The following is a 23,170-nucleotide window of genomic DNA, read 5'->3' on the forward strand; positions in this document are numbered from 1 at the left end:
TAATTTTTGCTTCAAATACCTTTAACCTGGGACATTTTTGGAATTGTAATAAAATTATAATAGACATAATAAAATACATCCTCATTCAAACAAAAAGAGTCTTTTACAGTACTTGCTACAAAAGATGAAGCTGAGCAATTGGTTTTCCAGGAGGCATTTAAGTACTAAGGCCTCCATACATAACACTTTGAATGTTAGCTTTGCTACAGGATACTACAGTATCATGGCAGAGAGATAAAAACTCGCAAGGACACAATGTTCACTCAGTACCAAAAAAACCTGACCAAAGGTATCAATACAACCATGGCACTGTATCCAGGTTACATGGACAAAAACATCAAGAAAGAAGAGCAGGTTGGGCTGGATGCAGGATGTTGGACTAGATGACCTCCACCAGTCCCTTCCAACCTATTTGATTCTGTGATTAAGAAAGCTCAGAGATGCAGTTAAAAGTTAAACACTTCTCAGGTTTTTTAATATGTATAAAAGAGATACTTCATTAGACGCAAGCTTCAAGAATGCTGATGTCATATAGTTTCTTTAGAAACAGAAGACCCTGACAATCCCTCTCTAAAATCAATTTAGTCTTCCCAGAATTAAGAGCATCTAACATATGAAGATTTTATTTTCAGTATTCCTTTAAAGAACATCTAAAATTTAGCAAGAGAAGCTATCATTCTTCCCCCAAGCACAGCTTTATCATCATGAAAGCAGATAATTCCTCTAAACTACATTAATTTTGTTCACAAAGGAAAGAAAGAATCTGTCAAAAAGAAAAAGTTGACCGAAGAAATGTTCGCTCTTTCTACAGATTTTTCACAGATTCACGAGTTTGACTATGACCTGACAGGGTGTACAGATTGGGATTTCAATAATAGCATCATTGGAGAAGAAAGACAACATTTGCCTCTATAGTATAAGGCCTCAAGAAGCATTTAGAGAACAATTCCCAGGAGTTCTCTAAGCACCTTCTTCCACATATGGCTGCTCACTACATTATTGAAGTGACACATGAAAACACAAAAAATACATTTAAATGATACAACATGAATAATGTAGTATTATAAAACTTTTAAGTTGACATAATTGCCTACTTTTCTATCCACCAGATCACTCAAACACAGCTTGACTCATTAGTAAGTGTAGACTAATAAAACTGATCCCAGGCAGGGGACTATACAGGTGAGCCTGGTGTGAAGCCAGTTTAAATGTAGCTGGAGTCCTGATTTTTGCGTAAATCCTTTCATGAGTTCCCATGCCAAACAAAGCAGAGTGACCACTACATATACATTTAATGAATTATCAGTAAGGTCCCTTTGAGTTTTTGCAGCTTTTTAGTGTTTTAAGCCAGAATTTCAAGAAGTTCCAAAATCTGATCTTACTGCGTTAAGTACGAAACTGATCCCAAAGTTCTCCATTTGCTGCATATTTCTGAGTTGGCAACAGGAAGAAGTTACTGTGGAAGAGCGAACAACTGTATGACAGGGCTTCAAGCATACAAGAAAACACAGAATATACTTTCAGCATTCAGTAAGAAAAACATCCCTTTTGAATGACTTAATTGTGGCAGAAGATAAGGTGTTTCCAACTGATGTGAAGGAGTATCCTTCTCTGTTTATTCCCTTGTATACCAGCAATTCCCAATTAATTTTTTTCTCCTCTATAATACTATCTAATATTGATCGATGAGAACATTTTGTGGTTAATGCTCTGTAAATGAATCAAATGCTTACATCTCAGTTAAAATGCTTCCGTTTTAGAGCTGCACTGATATTGCCAAAGAAGAAAGTATTTTGCATTGTCAGTACTGTTTCTAAGGTCTGAGGTTCCTATTTTGAAGATGATTTTCTCAAGAGAACTAGCAACATACAATTTTGTGGTACTCTTCAGAATGCAGCAATACACCACTTTTCATGGCTTCCAAACAGAGGATACTTACTTTTATTCTGTTTTTCTTGCCTAGTGCATATAGTGTTTTTTCTTAGAAAAAAAAATTTACAATACAAGCCAATATAAATATTACCCTAAGAATCAGTATATTAAGAATACTGTTAGCAATAGCAAGCACGAAGCTCTCTGAATATATCCATAAATCCACCCTTTCAGAGATTCATTCCATATTCAACTTTTTAAGAGCCTAAAAGAAGTCTGCATTAAACTGTTTATTATGCTTCACATTTTGACCGATTTTCTTTTGATCTGAGCTTGGGAGGCTTTTCAGAATTGTTGTTTCCTATACAGAAAATGTATCTGTGCAGGAGCCTGTTAAATGTCAAAATGGAGTAATTACATATTATATCCCAATACCAATTATTTTGTTAGTCTAATCTATTAAATAATTCTGTTACGCTGTACATGCTTAAAAATCATAAATATTTCAAGTGACTTTTTATTAAGTGATTACAGATATCCTTCTTTAAGATCATACCTGTTTAAACAAACTGATAAGAACATTCATATGAACAGTACTTAAAAGTCACAAACTACTACCTTAGATATAATGTGAGGTTTGCTTTAAACACACATCTTGATGACATCAGGACTGGAACAGCAGTATCCTCAAGAATGCTAAACAAGAAGGTTGTTTTCAATGCAGAAAAATGTGCAATGAATTCCTCATTTGCTTTTAAATATTGATATAAAGTTGTGGTAATGAGGCACTCTTAAAAACAACGTTAGGGTCGTGACCAGAGAAGTGGTTCAAAAATATGCATGGCAGAGCTGGTTTGTTGGGGTTTTTTTTGTTTTTCTTTTTTTAGAATGCCTTCATGTATCAAAAAGTTCCCCTGCTAGCCTAATTTAATGCTTTATTTTTTTCTAATTACGCTGAAACATCAGTTAAGAGCCTACCTGATGTTTTGGAGAATTTGCTGTGCTGGGATTGATATTCCGCAATGCCTAAGAGTAAAAATAAGATGGATAAAAATTACTTTAGCTGCATGGTTTGCCTATGCAGGCTGTCTTATAAATACCATCTTGTAGTATCAAGCCCCCAAGACAGGCCAGATGAGACAGGATAAGGGAGTTAAGAAACTATGAAAATCATGACACAGTGAAACAAAACTCACAGATTTACCAAGGATGCGTATTTGACAGATAAGCTTAATGACCAGGGAGAACAACATGGAGGGAACTGGCTGTCACCTGCTCCAAAGTTAGTCAGGTTCTCAATGACAACTCAGGCAAGACAATTAGAAGGCCTACCTAGAAGCATGCTAGCACAGGGTAAAATGTTTGTTGGTGGATTAATTGCAAAGCAGGAACAGCAGAAGCCCACGTGCTTAAGCAGAGAGAAAGTCCTGATGCCACCTTTGCAATGTACTCTTACCTAGCGTACTATAGAAAGTAATGGCTGTAAAGATGACCCATCTTACACCAAGAGATGCTGAAGATTCCTACAAAACAGGCCTTGACTACAAAGGAGATAACGGGAGTCAGATTCCAGGACAGAATACTGCAGGTGATGAAGAAAGAGAAAAGCTGTCTTTGAGGACATTAAGATTATTATCCTCTCCTGATACAAGGCCCATCACCCAAAGTGAAAAGGGAACAGGGTAAGATTTTAGAAGGTTTTCCTCAAAGAAAAGATTAGTGTTTGCTCTGCCAGTGTCAAAACCCCAAAGAATATCCTAATTATCTAGCAGAGATGGTAGTAACTCTTAAAACATTCAGATGGAAAAATCGAAGCAGAAGGCTTAGAGTCAAAAGGAAGTCAAGCCTGAATTCAAAATCCATAGATTCCAATGTCCAGTCCTACACCTCAACATTTGCTACAGCTATATTCATACAGCAGAAAAATACTGAAAGGACTAGCTTGCAGCCTAATTAGGAAGTTTGAAATTCTTCAGCTTAAGAAAACCACAGGTTCAAAATGCAGGACGAGTGATTCAGTTGTTCCATGCTCCACTCCACTGTTTAACAGACAAGATTTTAGCGACAAGGTGTCTCCTCAATGTAAACATAAACTTTAAAAGTGCTTTGAAATCCTACAGACTGCGACAGGTTCTAGAAGTGACAGACTTTCCTCCACTTGAAAAGCAGCTGTGGGAACCAACTTCTTGCCTTTTTGCATGACTCCGAACTCAATGAATATGAAATATATTCTCAAGTGGAATTTTCAATCAGATCAACAGTCCATGATGTCATCCTAATAGTAAAGAAGCCTGCTCTCAGAGAGTTTTGTTAGAGAGAGGAATGAGGGAGGAAAGCAAAATCCTTCAGTCTGGTAAGTCAGATGCTCTCACTACCAAGCTGATATCAGTAACAGAATAATTCAGACGTTTTCAGATCTCAAAGTTTTTTGTACAATCACTGGTCTTTAAGACTCACTGAAACAACTACTCAGCCAAACCAAAACATAACATACAAAAGAAATAGTGGAAGTAGGTGTCTAACCTGTGGCCTCACCTGCCGAAGCAGTTCTTGATGCTTCAGTCTCAGCCTTTCCTTCTCCATCTGTAGCTGCTGAAGTCTCATCTGTTGTTGCTGATTGGAGCTACTCCCACCCATCACGCCACCTTGGGGACTCTGAGGAGCCAGAGGGGGTGGCTGTTTCACTGGAGCACTTTGGCTGATTCGCTGATTCATGGCTAAAGAACCAAAACAGTAAACATTTAAAAATGAAATTAAAGCAAATACGTTCAAGGAAAGTATTATCCTCAGAAGGCACATACTAAAAACTTCATGAAATTACAAGCCATGACGGTACAAAACATGCAGCTACACTGATGTTCAGTGTGAAATGCTCACGTGTTATTCCTGTGAAATCAATGCAACAGTCTCATGTTTAAGAGCACAAAATTGTACTAAAAGCTTCTGAAAACAGTGTAAGACACAACAAATGTGTAAGTTGGTGAGAAATTCAAAAGTGGTAGTAAAATATTTCAAGTTTGATTAGCAGGAGCTCTCTCCCTCTTTCCTAATAAACTAATCTCAATTTAGACACCAATAATACAAAATCACTTTTCTTCTCCATGTGAAATCTTAGAAACATTACACTCGACAACAAATAGAATGGCAAAACAGATCATCTCACTTATATCAAACTACATTTGGTTAAAGGCTACTATTCTTCCCAATGTAGAGCAGGTCATGCAACAATCATTCACATCCTCATCACATCAAGTTTTGAATGTTACAGGCTCCATTTAGGGCATCTTGACATGCAAAATTAGAGCTGGTACAGAAATGGCAGATGAATTATACAACCAAAAATACTGCCATCAACATAGGAAACATTTTGCTAGTGCTTAGTTTTGTTTTATCCCACAAAAGTATGTGATGCATCTTTTCTGGGGTATGGAGAAGAAAGTGTGTTGTCTTGTATGCCTAAAGCACAACCAGAATCCATCTTCCCCACAAAAGCAAGACCTAAGACAATTTTAGTTTATAAAATAATGCATGACTGGGATGCATCTATTTGACAGGCTTGATTTTTCCCCGACACGAGACCAGTATGGTTAAAGTCAACAGAGGCACTGGAGTTCCCATAATGAAACAGAATGATTGGAAAGGCTGAATGTATTAGAAGGGCACTATTTTCAGGGGCTTTCAGTTTTGGAATTAGCTTTCCATCCTGTTGTCTGGAACAGCCTGAATCTGTTAACTTTCACAATATGCCGCAAAATGCATTTGCTGAAGCAGTGATGGGAGAGTGGCAGGGATTTTTTTTTTTTCCTGGGAATAAGGATTATGGTTTATGTGAACTAAGAAAGAAAAGGGAGTGAGCTGCTTTTAGGATGACAGGCTGATTTGGTGCAAAGAAAACCATCTATTAGTTTGAATTAATGTTTTCATCATATAGAGGATTCCTGGAACACTAATACTTCTAACTATGGTAAGAAAGGAGAATTATCTCATAAAGAATCTCTACCATCTTTTCTCTGAAAAGCCCTTCAGTCTCCACCGTCTGTTGAGTGTTTGACTTAACATGCAGTAGTGCTTTTCTTCTGTTCCCAGAAAGCCTAAATATATTCATCTCATAATAGCAGTAAAAATGGCTGTTGCTTCACAGCCATGCTCCCTTTCTGCCTTGCCACAGCTCATCTTTCCATTGAGAGATACCATATGAAAAAGAAATGCCGTATGCTTACTGGAGTGAGAACAGAAAAAGAAAAAAAAAAAAAAAAGTCAAAACCAGCTACAGACTCAACTCCCCAGCCTACCCTTTCAACTATTCCATAGGTCCAGCACAGAGTCAATAGTCTAATGGACAGGTGGGTCACATTTTCATGAGTCAAGTCAAAATAAAATGAAGTATCAAATAGCTTGAAGTCATTTAAAATTACATTTTAAATAGTTATTTGTGAAAAAGCTTCATACATATGATCACTAATAAGATAAAACTTCCTGTAAAGGTAAGTGAACAGGTAAAGTAGGAATAGAAACTGAATCCCAGTACCAAGTAGAGACAACAGAGTGAATGCAAAGGACTGGAGGTTCAACTCCAACGTGCAAGTCCCATCCTGACCCAGCAGGGAAAAAAGATAGTGGGAAGATGATGTTGCTGTACATTGAAGCTTAAAATTGAGCAGTTGATCTTATGAGACATCCAACACCATTTCACCATCAAAACTGAATTTCAAGAAGAAGGTGACCAGGATAAGCCAATCAACCAGGTTTGTGATGTAAACTGTGGTCGCTAGGCCAGCAACAGGAAGAGACAGGACAGCTTGTTCTTCTACTGAACAAACACGAAGGTTCTTATGTCCCAAGACCTCAGAAACTGTTAAGCAAAAGCTTCAACAGCACCAACAGCTGTCCTGCAAGGATATGAGCAGTGAACTGTAATTACAAGCTCCAAGACGTCCACTGGGCAATCTCTGCTGGAAGACTGACAGCAATTAGACTACCTACATTTACCAAATTAAGTGTGAAGTTGAAGCTAGAAAGCGCAACACAAAAAGAAAAGCAGCCCACCTAGCAGCTCTAGACAAAATAGACATGGCACTGCTGGAGTGGGGAATGTATGTCCTCCTTTCTCTCTTTATAATTCTATGAAGTCTGGAGCCAGGACCATGCATTCTGCTTTTTCTATCTTGCCCTCTTTCACCTTCAAACAGACAATGAACGGGCTAGTAGGGAACAACAGAACACAACAGCCTTCTCTTGCTGTTAGCTAATTCTGCAGCTCAAGCAGATGTCCGTGCTACCCTACAGAAGCTCCAGGACCCAAACCCTGCTATTAAACAAGATGGAAGGCCAATTACAGTGGAAAGTAAAGAGGGACAAAGGTTAGCAAATTACAGTCACCTGAAAGCAGCACATCTAAGTTAAAAGCAAACTACCTAGCTTGTAAAAATAAAGTACTCAAAGCTGAAGAACGTCAATTTTCTTTTGGTTAAAAAGGCCGCCTTTATGATGGTCTAGTCTCCAATTATCTAATCATGGTTTCAGAGTCCCTGTCTCATGCAGTTCACAGCCAAGTCATGTTACAGATAACCTCATAAAAATTTAACAGTTTCTAACCTTAGTTTAATACTTAAGCGCAGTATCACTAACATCTCTTCAACACATTATGAATCTGTTTTTTCTGCATGCACCAAACAAGTATTACTTCCCTAGGTCTCTTTTCCACTAATTGCAGCTTTGGAAATAATTTCCTTCTCATGCCAAATTCTTCATATTTTATATACTTGTACCTTTCTGACAGATGCTTGTATTATTCCTTTCTCTCTGATCACGGTTTGCTCCATACTTCCCATAGACCGACCTTGCAATTAAAACTGTAAGAGACAAATCAAGTTTGTCTGATGTTTTGCATCTTATTCCCTCAACCTAGATCCCTGAAATGCCTTCTAATGTCCATTTTGAAAGTAATATTTCCAACTAAAAGTGTATCTAAAACAGGAATATCGTACGATATAGAGACTTCAGTGTGGGGGAAAATTTAATTATATGATTTGGTAACTCTTCAGAAACCAATCATAAAAATCTGGTTTCTAAATTCTTATTCAGGAATCCATTAAAAGGATTTTTCTGAGCATTTTATTATTTCAAGAATGAAAGTGCAAAAGACTTTAAATTGACAAGATTTTAAACTGTCCTCAGAATAGATGTTTTTCATGTAAGGCAACTGTTTTTAACTGTGAAATTAAACTAAAAGTTTGGACATTGAAAGAAGATACTGCTAACTGAATTTTACTGACATAACAACATACCCAAGTGAAGAAGAACCAGTGGGAAAAAACCAACAGTAGTAACACTGAATTACTTTCAACCATCCTGGCTGACTACACAAGTGTGCTATCATAAAGGGAAGCAGAATGAAGAACGTAATTTTCTATCATTTCCACCACAATATTTAACAAAAAGAGGGAAAACACATCTTGTTTCAAGTGACAGGAAAAAACAGAGGATTTTAAAGGGTTTTTTTGCTGGTGGTTTGGTTTTTTTGTTTGTTTTCATTTTGTGTTGTTTTGTGGTTTGGGGTTTTTCAATTCTCAATTCTCCATTACTCACTGAGGACATGACTGCAGAAATCTGCACTCTAAAGAATATGCTTATCAATGTCACCTCAGATAAGCCCATTTTATTTTTTCTGTACCTCACGGGTTTGTGATGATCCTGACACGCACAGCTCTTTCTAAGTACTTTCAATTCAAAGGCAGCGAGCTTCATTTATCTATTAAGAGTTAGGACTTCCCAGTTTTCTAATGCATCCTGTTCCTTACCTTCCATGGCTATAGAAAGAATTTAAATAAGGGGCTCTGCACCCACACAGCAGAGGCTGCAAAGACCTCACAGGCAGAGACGGAACAAACAAGTCTTTGTTTCTAGAAGAGGGGGATTTGAGGGGGGAGGAGGAGGAGGGGCAGACAAGTTAAAAAACAAGGGCAACTTAAGACAATAAGATCTTGCTGTCCTGTAATATGGCTTAGCTTTACAATCTGCAGAATACAGTCAATTGCAATAGCTGCAAAATGCTTTTGAGAGCAGAGAAGTTAGTAGTCTTCAAATGATACGCATTAAATGTTCTACTGTCCAAACGCAACAGCAAAACGCCTGTTCTGTACTGTAGCAGGTAATACTTGACAGTTACTGAAAAAAGTTTAGACTGCTGTCTACATCCTTAACGGAAAAAAAAAGAAAAAAAGACCACCACCACAAAAACAACTAAAAAACCCCAAAACAAACCAAGAGAGAGAAACAATTACCAGTCATTAGTGCTGGAGAGAAAAGGCCAGCAGATTGTTAACAACTCAGACATAAAAGGCTAATTCTCTCCCAAGATCCTAAGCCAATTTAAATCACAGGTCCCAAGGCACTGACAGTTTGCAGTAACACAGCACCTTCCCCCTATGCAGAATTACATGCAAAGACTGCTGTAGAGCACCCTTAATGATTAATGAACACAGCCGAATGTGTGATTTTTTTTCTTTTGTATTTATAATTTCACCCTTCAAAATTAAAACTTAATTTTAATCTGCAAATTTAAAGACTTTATTTATTTGAACAAACAACAACAGCAAAAGCTCAGGATCTGAGCATGCTGTAACTTACTGTTCTTAATAATAAGAATCAATGTTTTCATTGAGGGAATTGAAAAGAGTACTTGTCCCCTTCAGCTTCACTTGGAAACTAGACAGGTTTTGTGTATCATTTTTGGCTATGGCCAGGTTTTTGAATGGTGCTAGTTCGTAGCACTGCAACAAAGGCAAAACTCCTCTTTGATGGAATTGAAAAGAGCTGTGAAGAAAAAAAAATTACCAGCAGGATTTGAAAGAATGAGTCTCGGAAGTAATAAAAAATCATTCCAAGTGGCTCTTTTAGAGAAATTTGGTACAACAATTTGTTCTTTAATCAGGATACAAGTCATGTTTCTGGATTGCATTCTTTATCATGCATTGCTATATTACTTTAAGGAAATCCTACTTGCGGTTTCATAATGCTGCTGTTACAAAACAACCTAAAAATTAGCACAATAAAATATTCCATTGTTTTCAGTCTCCCATTAATCTGAGAATCCCGGAGCTTAAAGTAAGGGAGAAACATGAAACAGACTGTTCTCCGGGCTCATTTTGCTGTCTTAACTGTACCAACAAATCTTAGTGTCTTAAGTAAAAAGAAACCTTTACACACTTCTGAGCTGGACTCTTGGTTAAAACAGGATATATCCAATGAAAATACTATTTATTACAGAAGTATGTCCAAACTACAGATTGATTACTGTGCATTTATCAATTACTTGTATTCAAATGAAATTCATATTTTTCTTTTAGTTATTCTATCACTACGGCACTTGCTGATTAAAACAATGTAAATTAATTTAAACAGTTCTTTGTTTTATTTGATAAAGCTGCCATTGTTTTTAAAAGTCTTCCTGTACCCTAAAATGCAGAGGTGCAACAGCTGGGCTGATTGACCACCACTAAGACTTATATAGCATCTGCAGACAGACTCTTAATACACTGGAAACTAAACTGGAGTAAGATGCTGTTGCAGTTGTTCATGGATCTAACGTTTTTCCCCATAGAAGTCAACAGCAGTATTTATAAAGCACTTTCACTCTATGTATGCCAGTTTCAGAACAACTGAAATATTCTGGCCAGTCAGAAAAGCAAATATAAACAAAATTCAGCAGTAACGTAAATAGCTGTAAGAAACTTCTGCTTAATGCATGCATACAAAACAAAACTTTTTCCAATCTTTAAAAAGAAATTAATTTTAATTTTGGAAGTCTAAACAATTTTTAAAAGATATAACTTAAATTTTAAAATCTTCATACAGAATGAACTGACAGTGTAAACATTAATATTACAGGAGAACTATCTAGAACACACTGCATAGGACAGATTATGAAAAGAAACCTCAACTAATGTCATCTAAGTTTAAATTGTATGTATGGAACACTGAGACTACAGAAAGTGCAGGACTCCGAGCTCATCAAGGCCTCATGTCTGTCCACTGAACATCTGGCAAAATGTATTTAATCAAAGCTAGTCCACATTTTAGACCAAAGGTTAATCAGCAAAGAGTCTACATAAGGGTATTAGCTGCAAACAAGTTTCACTGCTTAATCACCACATCATACTTCCTGGGCCAATTAGGCCAAAAGACAAGCTTCTGTATAAGTTCTTATAAAAGTATATGAAAACTCTTTTTTAAAATGCAGGTTTCCTTCAATTTATTTGAGGGGAACAAACCCTGTGCATATGCACGGGCACATCTGCATCTTTTTTTTAAAATCTCAGTCATAAGCCCATTAGAAATGATTAAACAGGAATTACAACATTCAGTAAAAAGTACTGTAATTAAAAAAAAAACAACCCATAAATCAACAGTATACCATCAAGAAACGGAGCAAAATTGTTTTCTGTATATAAGAAACTGAAATCATGTTTCAACATGACTGAATTCAAGGGGAAAAAAGCTGATGCTTCTTTGAATTTTAGATTATATATGATTAAATATAGAGTATATAATTATTGTGTGCATATATATATTTACAGATAATGAATGATGTGTTCAAAATGATGCACCTTCAATTTTTAACATAGTATGCTCATTAACAGAGACGTGCAAACAGCGGTGTTAGAAGTATATGGGTGGAAAAAATGGCCCTATTAGGAGTGCAGTTTTCTTTCATTGTCACAGCTGTTCTAGCACAACATTATTACTATGCATTATTTTTACTGGCATAAAGACACCATTACCAATAAATCTCCTTTCTCAAACAGGATTAAATTATTCTGAAAACAAAACAAAACACAAAACAGGTATAAACTTATATAAACCTACTGCTTAAGTACTAAATACTTAATAAAAGTGTGTTTTCTCCCTCCTTTTTTTATTAGTATACAAAAATTTACATAAAGTAGGTAACTGCATCCTCACACACCACCTGTGGACAGATTTAATGATTCCTTCAGTGAACTCTGTTCAGTCAAGAGGTCTAAATACATCCTGCTTTCAAACAAAACAAGATTTCACTTTCTGATATGATGATGAACAGCTAATAAGCGTTTATTGTCACTACCGTAAGGGCAGCGTCCCCTATTACAACGGGCTGCTTACCAGTGAAATTTCATCTGCCTCTGCAGATTCCCAACCAGCTCACTTTGACACAAGTCACTGGTTCACTGAAAACTGATGCTGCTCCATCTGCACACATTCTCTGACACACATACCAAAATACAGAAGTCTTTTCCCCATCCTAAGTGATCTGAAATTGTTCTTCTGGAACAACAGACACAGGGAAGTGAATAATCTAATACCAAAAGACCTTTCAGATGAGTCAAATCCGCTTTGTTTTAGAGAGCATGTAAAGAGGATATGCCATTGCATTAGCAGATCAAAACCAACTGTGGCTCATGCTCTGCTTTTGTGCAAAATGGAAGGCAGATCTGGAACTTAAAAAATCTGAAACACCACTCTGACCAGACAAAGGCCAAAAAAACGTTTTTTCAGTCTAGGGTTCTAGTTCTGTCTTGTCCACAAATCCGCCTCTGGCAAGGCTCCTACACACTAATTGTAAGAAACACATAGTAAGCAATGTGCTAGACCTGTAAGGGATAAGAAACCAACACTATGGAATATTTCTTTTTATTTCTGTTACTTAAAAATTAGCAGATGCTCAAAAGGTTGAGCTCTTAAGTGCATTTCAAGTTTGTTGTGTGGTTGGGTTTTGTTTTGGGTTTTTTTTTTGATGGAAATAATAAATACATGTTTCAGTGAAATCTACAGTTGCATTTTACTTCAGTATTTCTGAACAAGCCCTTTTCATTGTTTCAAAGGTATAATGTTCTTAAATTACAAAAAAAGAAAGCAGAAAATCCTGATATGCATTCTGTATACTCCTAGTGTTATCACTGCTTTCATTCCTTTTCCTACTTGCGTAGTTCAAGCAGCTACTGCACACAGAGCCCCTATGGCACTTCCCAAAATGATACGACACGCTGTCTTGCCTTGTCTTCCCCCTCATCCAAAATTCATACCGCACTGCAAAAAACATTAACATAATCTCTAAGCGGGAGTGATAAAAATAAAGTCGTGGCAATTATTTCAATCTGAGGTCACATCTTTTGCTTCATACCCCGTACAGCAGCTCCAACATTTGAAAGAACAGAGGGAAAAAGACTGGGTGTGTGTAACACGGGTATGATCACTACTAACAAACCTATAAAACAACTGAAACAGTATCTTGCTTTACTCCCGACTCCTGCAGGCAGACTTGTCTGACTACTCTAATGGAGTACCACTGTTTAAACACAAGACTTACATTAACCCAACAGAGACGCAGAAATCAACTGCCAGTTTGCACTATTTTCCCACTTCAAGTTCACTGTCCCGTCTGCTAATTTATCAAATTAAGGATCCTCAAAATGCAAATTATTTCAAGTTGCATTTCAAAAACTAGTCCTATCATCTGCAAACTTAAAGAACAGTTAAAATCCCTTTAATGGTATTTGATACAAAAGCCAATTCTTGGAAACTTGTAGCAATAAAGTTGAACAATTCCAAACTTCAACTGGTTCTAGGAAATTTAATTTTATAGTAAAAGCAGATGTTCTTCTACTCCACCAACTCCAGCTACTCAGAATGCATAGCTGACCTGTTTCCGACCCAGACGACTTTTGACTATCAAGAAAACATATTAACTTATCTGGAAGGCTTAAGAAAAACAGTAGGATATGTGAAGAATGACCAATGGACAACAGCAGAAGCTAGTAAAAGACGGAACAGTCCAAAACACAAGCTCAACCTGACAGTCCAATTAACTTAGAGAAACAACCTTCCAAAAAAAAAAAAAAAGAAAGAAAAAAGTAATTTGAAGCCCCTTACTACGAGGCCTGCAAAGGCACTGAGAAGGTAGGACAGCATGTTTGTACCAGATGCTCCACTAGACAAGAATCCTGCTGACACAGGCCTAAGGCCCCCCGATCCCATCCCCATTCCTTTGATCCCATGTCATCTTTTATGATTGCCTGTGCCTGGCATGAGAAGACCCTCCTTTCATACTTTTTTCCCCCTAGATTTTAAAGTTTGTGAATTCTCCTAACACAAAACTGTTCTGAAGTCAAATACATAGATTTGAAGGATCAACATCTGAGCCACAAGAAGACTTCACTGCCGTTTAAGGGGTATAGCTTAAGACCTCAAGACCACTTCAAAGATGTTAGATCTGAGTCTTAGAACAAAGGTTTTATCTTCAACTTGGAGCACTTATGTTTTAGACCCAGCCTACTCCACAGCCAGGTATTCTGACAGGGACACTTCTCTGATGCATTAGCCTTAAAAGCCTGCTCCAAGAAAGAATCCACATTAACTGCACCTTTTATTTTCTGTTTAAAAGAATGAATGCAATACCCAAATGCCCCTTACCCAGTAAGTCAGCAGGTGTGTCCACCTAAAACAATTTTTCAAACTGATCCTCCTTCCCCTCTCTTTTCTAGCCACATTAATGCAAAATTCCCAGCACTACTTAATTAAAAAAAAAAATCTATATGCACACCTACTAGAGAAAATAAAGATGAACGCAAAGCTTCCATCTGATGATGAACATACAGAGACATAAAGGCTGTCTCCCTGGAAGCTAGGAATCCAGAGGCAGTAAGTGCAAAGACCTTCTGTTTCTGAATACTGTAACAGAAGAGTATGTTTGCACATACCATTCAATAGCTTTATTGTTTTCAATGGTTCTTCAGATTGGTGAAAGTGGCAGTATCAAGGAAGAAATGAATTTCTCCGGCATTTTTAATCAAGGTTAGTATTGCTGTAATAATCAAAAGCTTCAACACAAAGATTAATTCACCTAGGATTGCTTCTGAAAGTGTCAGTAGTCAGAAAATACTGAAAACCAAGCCCTTATATTAAAACACAGTGATAGAAAAGAGTACGGTGATCCTCAGGGCGAAAAAACCCAACAGGATTTTCAACCTATATTAAGCACAGAAAGGTAAACTTCTGAGTCATTCACATGCTACTTAGGGTCACAGCACGTATTTGTTGAGGATCTCCACAGGATAAATAAATGCAAGGCTCAGTAAGTTAGCTCTGTCACAGATATTTTTTTTCTTCTTTACTGGAGTAACTTAAGGAGGTCACAAGTGAAAAAAGCAACAGGAATAAGATTTTGTATTTTCTTGGCTCAAATGATAAAAACATAAACCACAATACAATGCGTACAACTTAAGTTTTCAAGGAGAACTCCTTCAAGCTCAACAGCAGCTAGCAGCTTGTCTCTATTTGCTGTCACTCTAGATCAGAAGAGCCCACATGCTTTTTTTTCTTTCCTGCCCCTTTCAGTTACACTTGAGCTCTTTGACTGAAAAGGTCTGGAACAGATTAAAAGTCCGACCACAAAATAAAGAGCCTTGGCATGTACTCAAGCCTGTCTGGGATACACATACGCAGTGGGCCCAAAAAGGGAAGCTATGCAGCAAGAAACCCTTATGCAGTCTTTTCAACATTTCTAACTTCTTTCAGTTTAACTGCAGAGCCTTAACGTTTGATGAGAGTTTCAGTATGCAAAAGACAAGTAGCTTTTTCCCTTACACTTGGACCATACTATTCACAGGAGAACAAAATAGTTCTGAGAAACAAGATTCATCTCACTCAGGACCTCTGTCAATTAAAGCCTTTTCCACGCTCCTTTCTAATTCCAGCTCATCATTGGAAACTATAAAGTAATACAAAGAAAAGAAAAATACATAGCCTGCAAGATTACTTAAGTAAATATAATTGACCTGCCTCTCTTAACTGCAAAAGGAAACACTGATTTTCAAACCGACTGCTTCCTTTTCAGCCTTATTCACATACTAAGTAATTGTGAAGTTGCAAATTACCCAACACGCTCCTCTTGCAACGCACGAACAGGTCTGCAACTCTGGCTGGTGTTAAAGCCAGCATGGACGTTTGCCAAAGCTGGCAACCTTCAATATAAGCCCCACCTTTGGGCTCAAGTTGCACAGTGGTTCAACCTGTCTACAAACTGGTGAGCAGTTTATAAACAAAGTGTGACAATCCGGTGTTCTCCTAAGAGCAAACGGAAGTTTAAAGTACTTAAGCCTACAAAACAAAAATACTGAAAGTTCTAACAGCCGTTTCAGAAAAACAAAACAGAACAGCGACTGTTAAGTTTTGCAGCTCTGTTTATATGGCATTCACGGAGTTAATGCCTCTCCCAAAAGGGGCCCACAGTTGTTGTTAGGTCAACCCCTGTAAAGCTTCAAAGGCTTTGTATCCCCTCAGCCTGACCTACTCAGTGATCTGCACACTGTTTTCATTTAGTTGCACCGAGTCCAAAACTAAAGCCTGAAAACCACAATGATCTCTTCTTTTTTTTACCCCTACTGTTTTTTCCACGGCTCTGGAAAAATAACTAAAATCCAAAGGAGTCGAAAATAGTAAGTTATTGGGAAAACAAATCAAGGGCAAATGGATACGGCTAATAAAGCTTGCACACACAGGTTGTGGCTTTATACAAAAACTAAATTTGTGATACCACCTAAAATACATCAGAACAATTACTTGGACAATCTAAGAAACTAGTTTAGAGTCTCTAAATATTGTAAGCTATTGCTATTCACAGTCATTAGTGTCAATATTTTACTGAAATTTACAGAAATTTTACTCTGCTCTTCATATAAATCAAAACATTACAGAAAATGAGGTATCAGTTCTGTTTCGTTAAATTTTTACATCTAGACCTTGTGATCCCCAATTTAAGTTACAATTTCTATTTCCAATATTACATCGCCTTTACCCCACAAAAAGATTACCGAAGTAGAAACAACAAAGCTAATAATTTCTCTCCATATTGTTTAAAACAAAGTTTTGTCATGATCATCACTGTGACAAGCTGGAATTATAAGCTGGTATATGTTTCAAGTGTATTTAAACAACATAAATTATAATTTGACAATGCCTTCTCTAAGAGAGCGCAAAGGAAAGTAAATATTTGTTTGGGAATTAGAAGATTTCAATTTTAAAGGGAAGAGTAAGCTTGGCTGATACTGTCTTTCAGTTAGTAATTTCTGAATGCCACCAACTTTGGGAACTGTATGGATCATATGGCAAAATACCAACCCCTAGCATTAGAAACTTTGGTGACATACACTCCTAAAGGACATATGCTAATAGGTTTTCTCTTTTTTAAAAATAATTATTTAAATAAGGTCTCTATAATTCAAATTAAAATAGATTTTATTTGTACTATAAAAAGTTTTCAAAATATGCCTGCAAAATTAAAGCTGAGTGAACTGAACTGAATCAAAAATTCTGAAGTGAGATGAACTTTTACCAAAGCGTGGGTCAAGCCTTGGGTCTAGCCAAGATGTGGTCTTGTTCTTATGGTTTATGTAGTAAATTTCTCCATCCTGGGTCATAGCTTGTTCCCATCCATCGGGGAGTGGGCCTGCAATATAGAAGGAAGGAGTTGATGGCGGGCTCTTGTTTGCTCCAGCTGAAATCGATCTAAAAAAAATTCCAACATTTTACATATATAACAGTACATGAAACAGAAGAGTTTCAAGATCTTGTCTAACATTTCTGGGATAAGGGCAAAGAAGTGGCGGGTGGAAAATCAAAGAACAGAAAACACTTCTATGATTTTGATTTAGGATTTGGAGTTTAATTTTATAACTTGTTTGCATCATTTCATATGCTTTTGACACTGCCTTTTCCTATAGCATTATAGTACAAAACCAGCAATAAGTCAAGCCTGCCAGAATGAAACCAGCATGAGCACCAGGAAGAAGCAGCAGCACAGAGATATTCCACCTCTCATCTAGTGACTAAGGCCCAGCAGCCGCAGCAACAAGGTAACACTGATGCGATATTCCTCTATCTTTCTCAAACAATTTTAAAAAGTGGCAAAACTCATTTTCCCTTTACCTCACACTATAACTTCCTGTGAAAGCATTAAAGGCTTAAGCAAGCAAAAACACAAACCTGAAGAACAGGAGGCAAATAAGAAATGAAAAAGAGAAAGTAAGAAAACACTGGCAGCAGACATAGAGACACAGTGCTACAAACAGCAGTGCTACGCCTCTACGAGCAGGAAGGCACAGGCAGGGAAACCTACATTTAGGAAATGGTAAAAGGGAGACAGGTGACAGTGTTCTGGAGCCCACAGCTAACGTCTGAACACAGAGTCTTGACATGTGTTTCCCTTACAGGGGACATCCTCCTAGAAGCTATGTTAAGACACATTGAAGACAGGGAGGTGATTCGAGACAGCCAGCATGGCTTCACCAAGGGCCAAGTCCTGCCTGACCAACCTAGTGGCCTTCTAGGATGGAGTGACCACATCAGTGGACAAGGGAAGAGCTACGGATGTCATCTGTCTGGACTTCCATAAGGCCTTTGACATGGTCCCGCAAAACATGCTTCTCTCTAAATTGGAGAGATAGGGATTTGATGAGTGGACTGTTGGGTGGATGAGGAACTGGTTGGATGGTGGCAACCAGAGCGTAGTGGTCAATGGCTCAATGTCCAGATGGAGATGGGTAATGAGTGGTGTCCCTCAGGGGTCCACACTGGGACCAGTACTCTTTAATATCTTCATCAATGACATAGTGGGATCGAGTGCACGCTCAAGCAAGTTTGCAGGCGACACCAAGCTGAGTGGTGCAGTTGACAGGCCTGGGGGACAGGATGCCATCCAGAGGTACCTGGACAAGCTCAAGGAACGGGCCCATGTGAACCTCATGAGGTTCAACAAGGCCAAGTGCAGCATCTTGCACCTGGGTCAGGGCAACCCCCGGTATCAGTACAGGCTGAGGGATGAAGGGATTGAGAGCAGCCCTGCTGAGGAGGACTTGGGGGTACTGGTGGATGGAAAGCTGGACATGAGCCGGCAATGTGCGCTCGCAGCCCAGAAGGCCAAGCGTAACCTGGGCTGCATCCAAAGAAGCGTGGCCAGCAGGTGGAGGGAGGTGATTCTGCCACTCTACCCTGCTTCTGGTGAGACTCCACCTGGAGTCCTGCGTCCAGCTCTGGAGCCCTCAGCACAGGAAAGACACGGACCTGTTTGAGATGGTCCAGAAGATGGCCACAAAAATGATCAGCGGGATGGAACACCTCTCCTGTGAAGACAGGCTGAGAGAGTTGGAGTTGTTGAGCCTGGAGAAGAGAAGGCTCTGGGGAGACCTTCTTGCAGCCTTCCAGTACTTAAAGGGGGCTTCTAAGAAAGATGGGGACAGACTTTTTAGTAGGGCCTGTTGCAATAGGACAAGGGGTAATGGCTTTCAAGTAAAAGAGGGTAGATTTAGACTAGATCTAAGGAAGAAATTTTTTACAATGAGGGTGGTGAAACACTGGCACAGGTTGCCAAGAAAGGTGGTAGATGCCCCATCTCTGGAAACATTCCAGGTCAGGTTGGACGGGGCTGTGAGCAACCTGATCTAGTTGAAGATGTCCCTGCTCACTGCAGGCGGTTTGGACTACATGACCTTTAAAGGTCCCTTCCAACCCAAACTATTCTATGATTATGTTCCAAAGAGCAGCTTTTGAGAAAACCACCTTTCATCACTATACAGTTCATAAACTACTCATTCCCATCCCTATATGATCATGTACATTCACCTGTATTTTACTTAGACTGAAAACTATTCTTCAAGTTACATTAATCTTATCTTATCTGGCAGATGCTTTACAAATGCATTTTTTTGAATTCTTATACTTAAATAGATATGAACTTTTAAAAATATCTAAAGTAGATACTGGAAGATCTTGCCTGTATTTCTTTAGATTTAAGTACAGTCCTAAAATGATATAGCAAAAGATCCACTACAAATGTTACGAATGTAAAAGAAATTAGAACAAGACCTGCGGCAGGAAGCCATCACGTTTTAACCTTAACTCCTTCTACTGTTCCTCAGTGCAATGTAGTCATATCTGGCTGTTAGATATGGACTAACAGTCTTATGAGGAGCAGCTGAGGGAACTGAGGTTGTTTAGCCTGGGCAAAAGACAGGTCAGGAGAGACTTTATCACTCTCTACAACTACCTGAAAGGAGGCAGTAGTGAGGTGGGTTTTGCTCTCTTCTCCCAAGTAACTAGCGTTAGAAGGAGAGGAAATGGCCTCAAGTTGCACCAGGGGAGGTTTAGAATGGGTATTATGAAAAATTTATTCACCAGAAGTGTTGTCAAGCATTGGATCAGGCTGCTCACGGAAGTGGTGGAGTCACCATGTCTGGAGGTACTTCAAAGATGTGTAGATGTGCCACTTAGGGACATGATTTAGTGAGGAACTTGGAAGTGTTACGTTTATGGTTGAGCTGAATGATCTTAAAGGTCTTTTCCAACCTAAACGATTCTATGAACAGACCATTCTCTATAAACTAAGATACACTAAGTAACATCGTAATTTCACACATGAGATTCAGATATATACACAAAATTATATGTGCATAAGTACCTACTATATCCATGTTCAAACTGCATTACATCTTTGCCTGTCATTTTGTCCTAAAGTCAGGCTCCTGTTGAAGAATTCATTGTCTAATGCTGGGGGGTAGGGGCCAGGACAGGGGATGGGTAGATTTGTTTTCTTAATCTCAAAAGATGTTCTTGGAGAAATGTCAAGAAGAGTAAAATAATCATTCGATTGCATTCCAGTAATATCCCAAGGCATAACCAGGACAAAAATTTCTTACTGTCATCTTTGAAGATCCTCTGGAAACTACATTTCTAATTTAAACTCTCTCGTTTTGGCTCAGAAAACTATGCCTTTCTTTAGCAACCACACTGTTCCACCATTAGAGCTACAGGTTTTTGAGTGAGGATAAGCGGTGATCTAACCATTGGACATTTCATTCCCATCCTTAATGCTCACAAGCTGTAAATGCTCCATTACACATAACAAGAGAACCTCAGCTTTTATCAGAGGCTAGTGAGCATAACAGGCAAGAGTGACAACACCAAAAACATTCATAAATCCTAACATATTCACAATATAACAGGACTTTGATGCAGAGCTGAAAGCTCAAGTACAGAGAATCCTGTACTTTTTTACCATACCCATTACCTACTCAAAGACCAGCCAGCTAATCAGCGAGATGTTATTTTATAAAACGGGGGCACGGGAGCACAGCGACATGCCCCACATCATCCAAGTGCAGAGGCCAATGAAGAACCAAAAATGTTCCTTAACTGCTAAGCCAACACACTAGCCACATATGTAGGCAGACCTTCTCACTACCATTCTCCTCAGAGTCCTTTCAAGCCACACATCCCTTGGAGATGAAACTCAGCAAGAAATTCTCTTTTGAACTGCAAAGCCAAAAAACCATCTGGCTCCAGGAAAAACAAAACTAGCCTTGGGGTGTCAGTCCTGCTGAACATTGAGTAAAGTGTATACTGGTCCAGCATGTTCCTTTGTAGTATATAAGAACAAAATGCCTTTGAAGCAGGATGCCAGGAGCTGATCAGTCCACTCACCTGGTGGAAGAACATTGCTTATGCGATTCAGTGATCTGGTGAGTACTAGCTTACTGGAGACAAACCTGGACAAGGTTCTTTTTCTAAAATCCATAGCTGTGGACAGGACAGGAAAGGTCTGTCTGCTCACCTGGCTGTCACAGTAGCAAGTCTTTCTTGCTAAGTGCCATCAATGGCTGCAGGAACAGAACTTTTCCTCTAGAAACTTTTGGCATTAACCATGATGTTGCTTTCTTCCTTGGCCGGTAAACTGCTCTTGTGTTTCTGCTGTCATCCCTACATGTTGAAATAGTAGTTCAAAAGTTGATTAGTACTGCTCTCTGTAATTCCTATTTGGTTTTGTGAGCAGCTGTGAAACCAGAAGACTGTCAAGTCTGATTTTGTAACTTGCTGTCTGACGAACTGTCTACTAGAGGCAAGTAACGGAGGGAAAATGGAAAACCATGGTGAAGAACAGCAGACACATTCACTCAGAGCATCTAGGAAAATTCCTGTGCAATTACATGTCTCTCTTCTCCCCAAAGGCTCAGTAGGAACAGAATTCCCAGCATTAGCTTATGTTTTTAAGTGACTTAAGTTATATAAGCTCTTTACTGCTGTTCTTCTGACCTTCTCACTAAAATTTCCATAGTTGTTGTAGCCCATGCTGGGTCTAACCAGAAGTCAATTTAGTGCAGGCACCTAAACTGGGAAGATGGACAGATCTTGTTGCTGAAAGCAACCCACTTAGTGACTGTCACACTCTATAAACTTTTAAATAAAGCACTGAATACACATATAGACTGAAAAGTATAGTGGCTATGACTAGTCACTTGGCTTCCAAGTACCTCTGGTGATTTCTTAAGCCAGATTCTGCCTCCTTACTAGGTGCCAAAGGATGTCTCTTTAAAGTACTTTTCCAGTCTCCCCTTAAACCTTTGTAAACATTTAGCATCAACAATATGCCTGTGGCATGGTCTTCTACTAGTTCTGTTTGATGCCTCCTAGGTCAATGGAACACAATCACAACCATAAGCTTACAATTTTATGAAATTATTTGCACAGGGAGAGACAACCCTTGTAGGGAACTCACCATTTATTGTGGTACTTTTGAAGACAAGGTTAATCCAAAAATTTTGTTACAATTTCCAAATGTAAGCCATCGTTACAGAACTGATAAGGCATACCTCTGTAACTAAATATTTACATAATGGTGTAACTTAACATAAATACATGTAATTTTAAAAATCTGGGTGCATGTCTCTGTTTGGTGCATGTCTCCATTTTTTTGAGTTCTTACTTTCTCAATATACCAGTTTTGCCATGAAATGCAGAGTCTTGAATGAAAGCAGAGCTTGCTGCTGGCAGACAGAAAGCAACAGGACGAGTAACAAAAGCAAAAATGTAGTAGAGATTCAAGCTATGCTGGGATACAAAGTAAGTCTTGCAAGTCCCTACAGCTTCTGATATTTAATTGTAAAATAAATGAAAATAAAGCTGTATTTTATCAAAAGGTTAATGCATATTAGAGAGCATCTGTATCTAGATATTAGAAGAATATGCACAGACAACCTAGGAACTGGAACACCTATGTTCAACAGTAGGAATCACCTTCACCTAATACAAACACCTATCTCCAAGAACCTTCCCAATCCTTCTCTGTGAAAGCTGAAATTTTCCCCTTCAATCACTGTCACTGTGATTCCAAAACTTTTAAAAATTATATCAAAGCCTACAAAATTTACCTGAAGTCCACCTTCATTCTGTCAAATCAGTAAAACTTACCACAAGACACTATTGAAAAAGA

The 23,170-nt window shown here is 38.3% G+C and overlaps 1 protein-coding gene across 4 annotated transcripts in view; it reads right to left on the reverse strand.

Annotated features, from left to right (window-relative positions):
* Positions 1 to 23,170, reverse strand: part of YAP1 (Yes1 associated transcriptional regulator) — a gene marked incomplete at its 3' end in the record, with an annotated part of 92,874 nt that overhangs the window by 14,526 nt on the left and 55,178 nt on the right. The window contains exons 4-6 of one of the 4 annotated variants that reach the window (XM_082008329.1): positions 17,243 to 17,356; positions 4,408 to 4,589; positions 2,851 to 2,898 (exon numbers count right to left, since the gene is read on the reverse strand). In XM_082008329.1, the coding sequence (XP_081864455.1) occupies positions 2,851 to 2,898; positions 4,408 to 4,589; positions 17,243 to 17,356 (344 nt within the window). Of the gene's footprint in view, positions 1 to 2,850; positions 2,899 to 4,395; positions 4,590 to 17,242; positions 17,357 to 23,170 lie in introns of all 4 variants that reach the window. The other 3 variants (XM_082008328.1, XM_082008330.1, XM_082008331.1) reach the window with 3 other exon arrangements.

Source organism: Phaethon aethereus (assembly GCF_964289735.1).
Source record: "Phaethon aethereus genome assembly, chromosome: 1".
Classification (NCBI taxonomy): Eukaryota; Metazoa; Chordata; class Aves; order Phaethontiformes; family Phaethontidae; genus Phaethon; species Phaethon aethereus.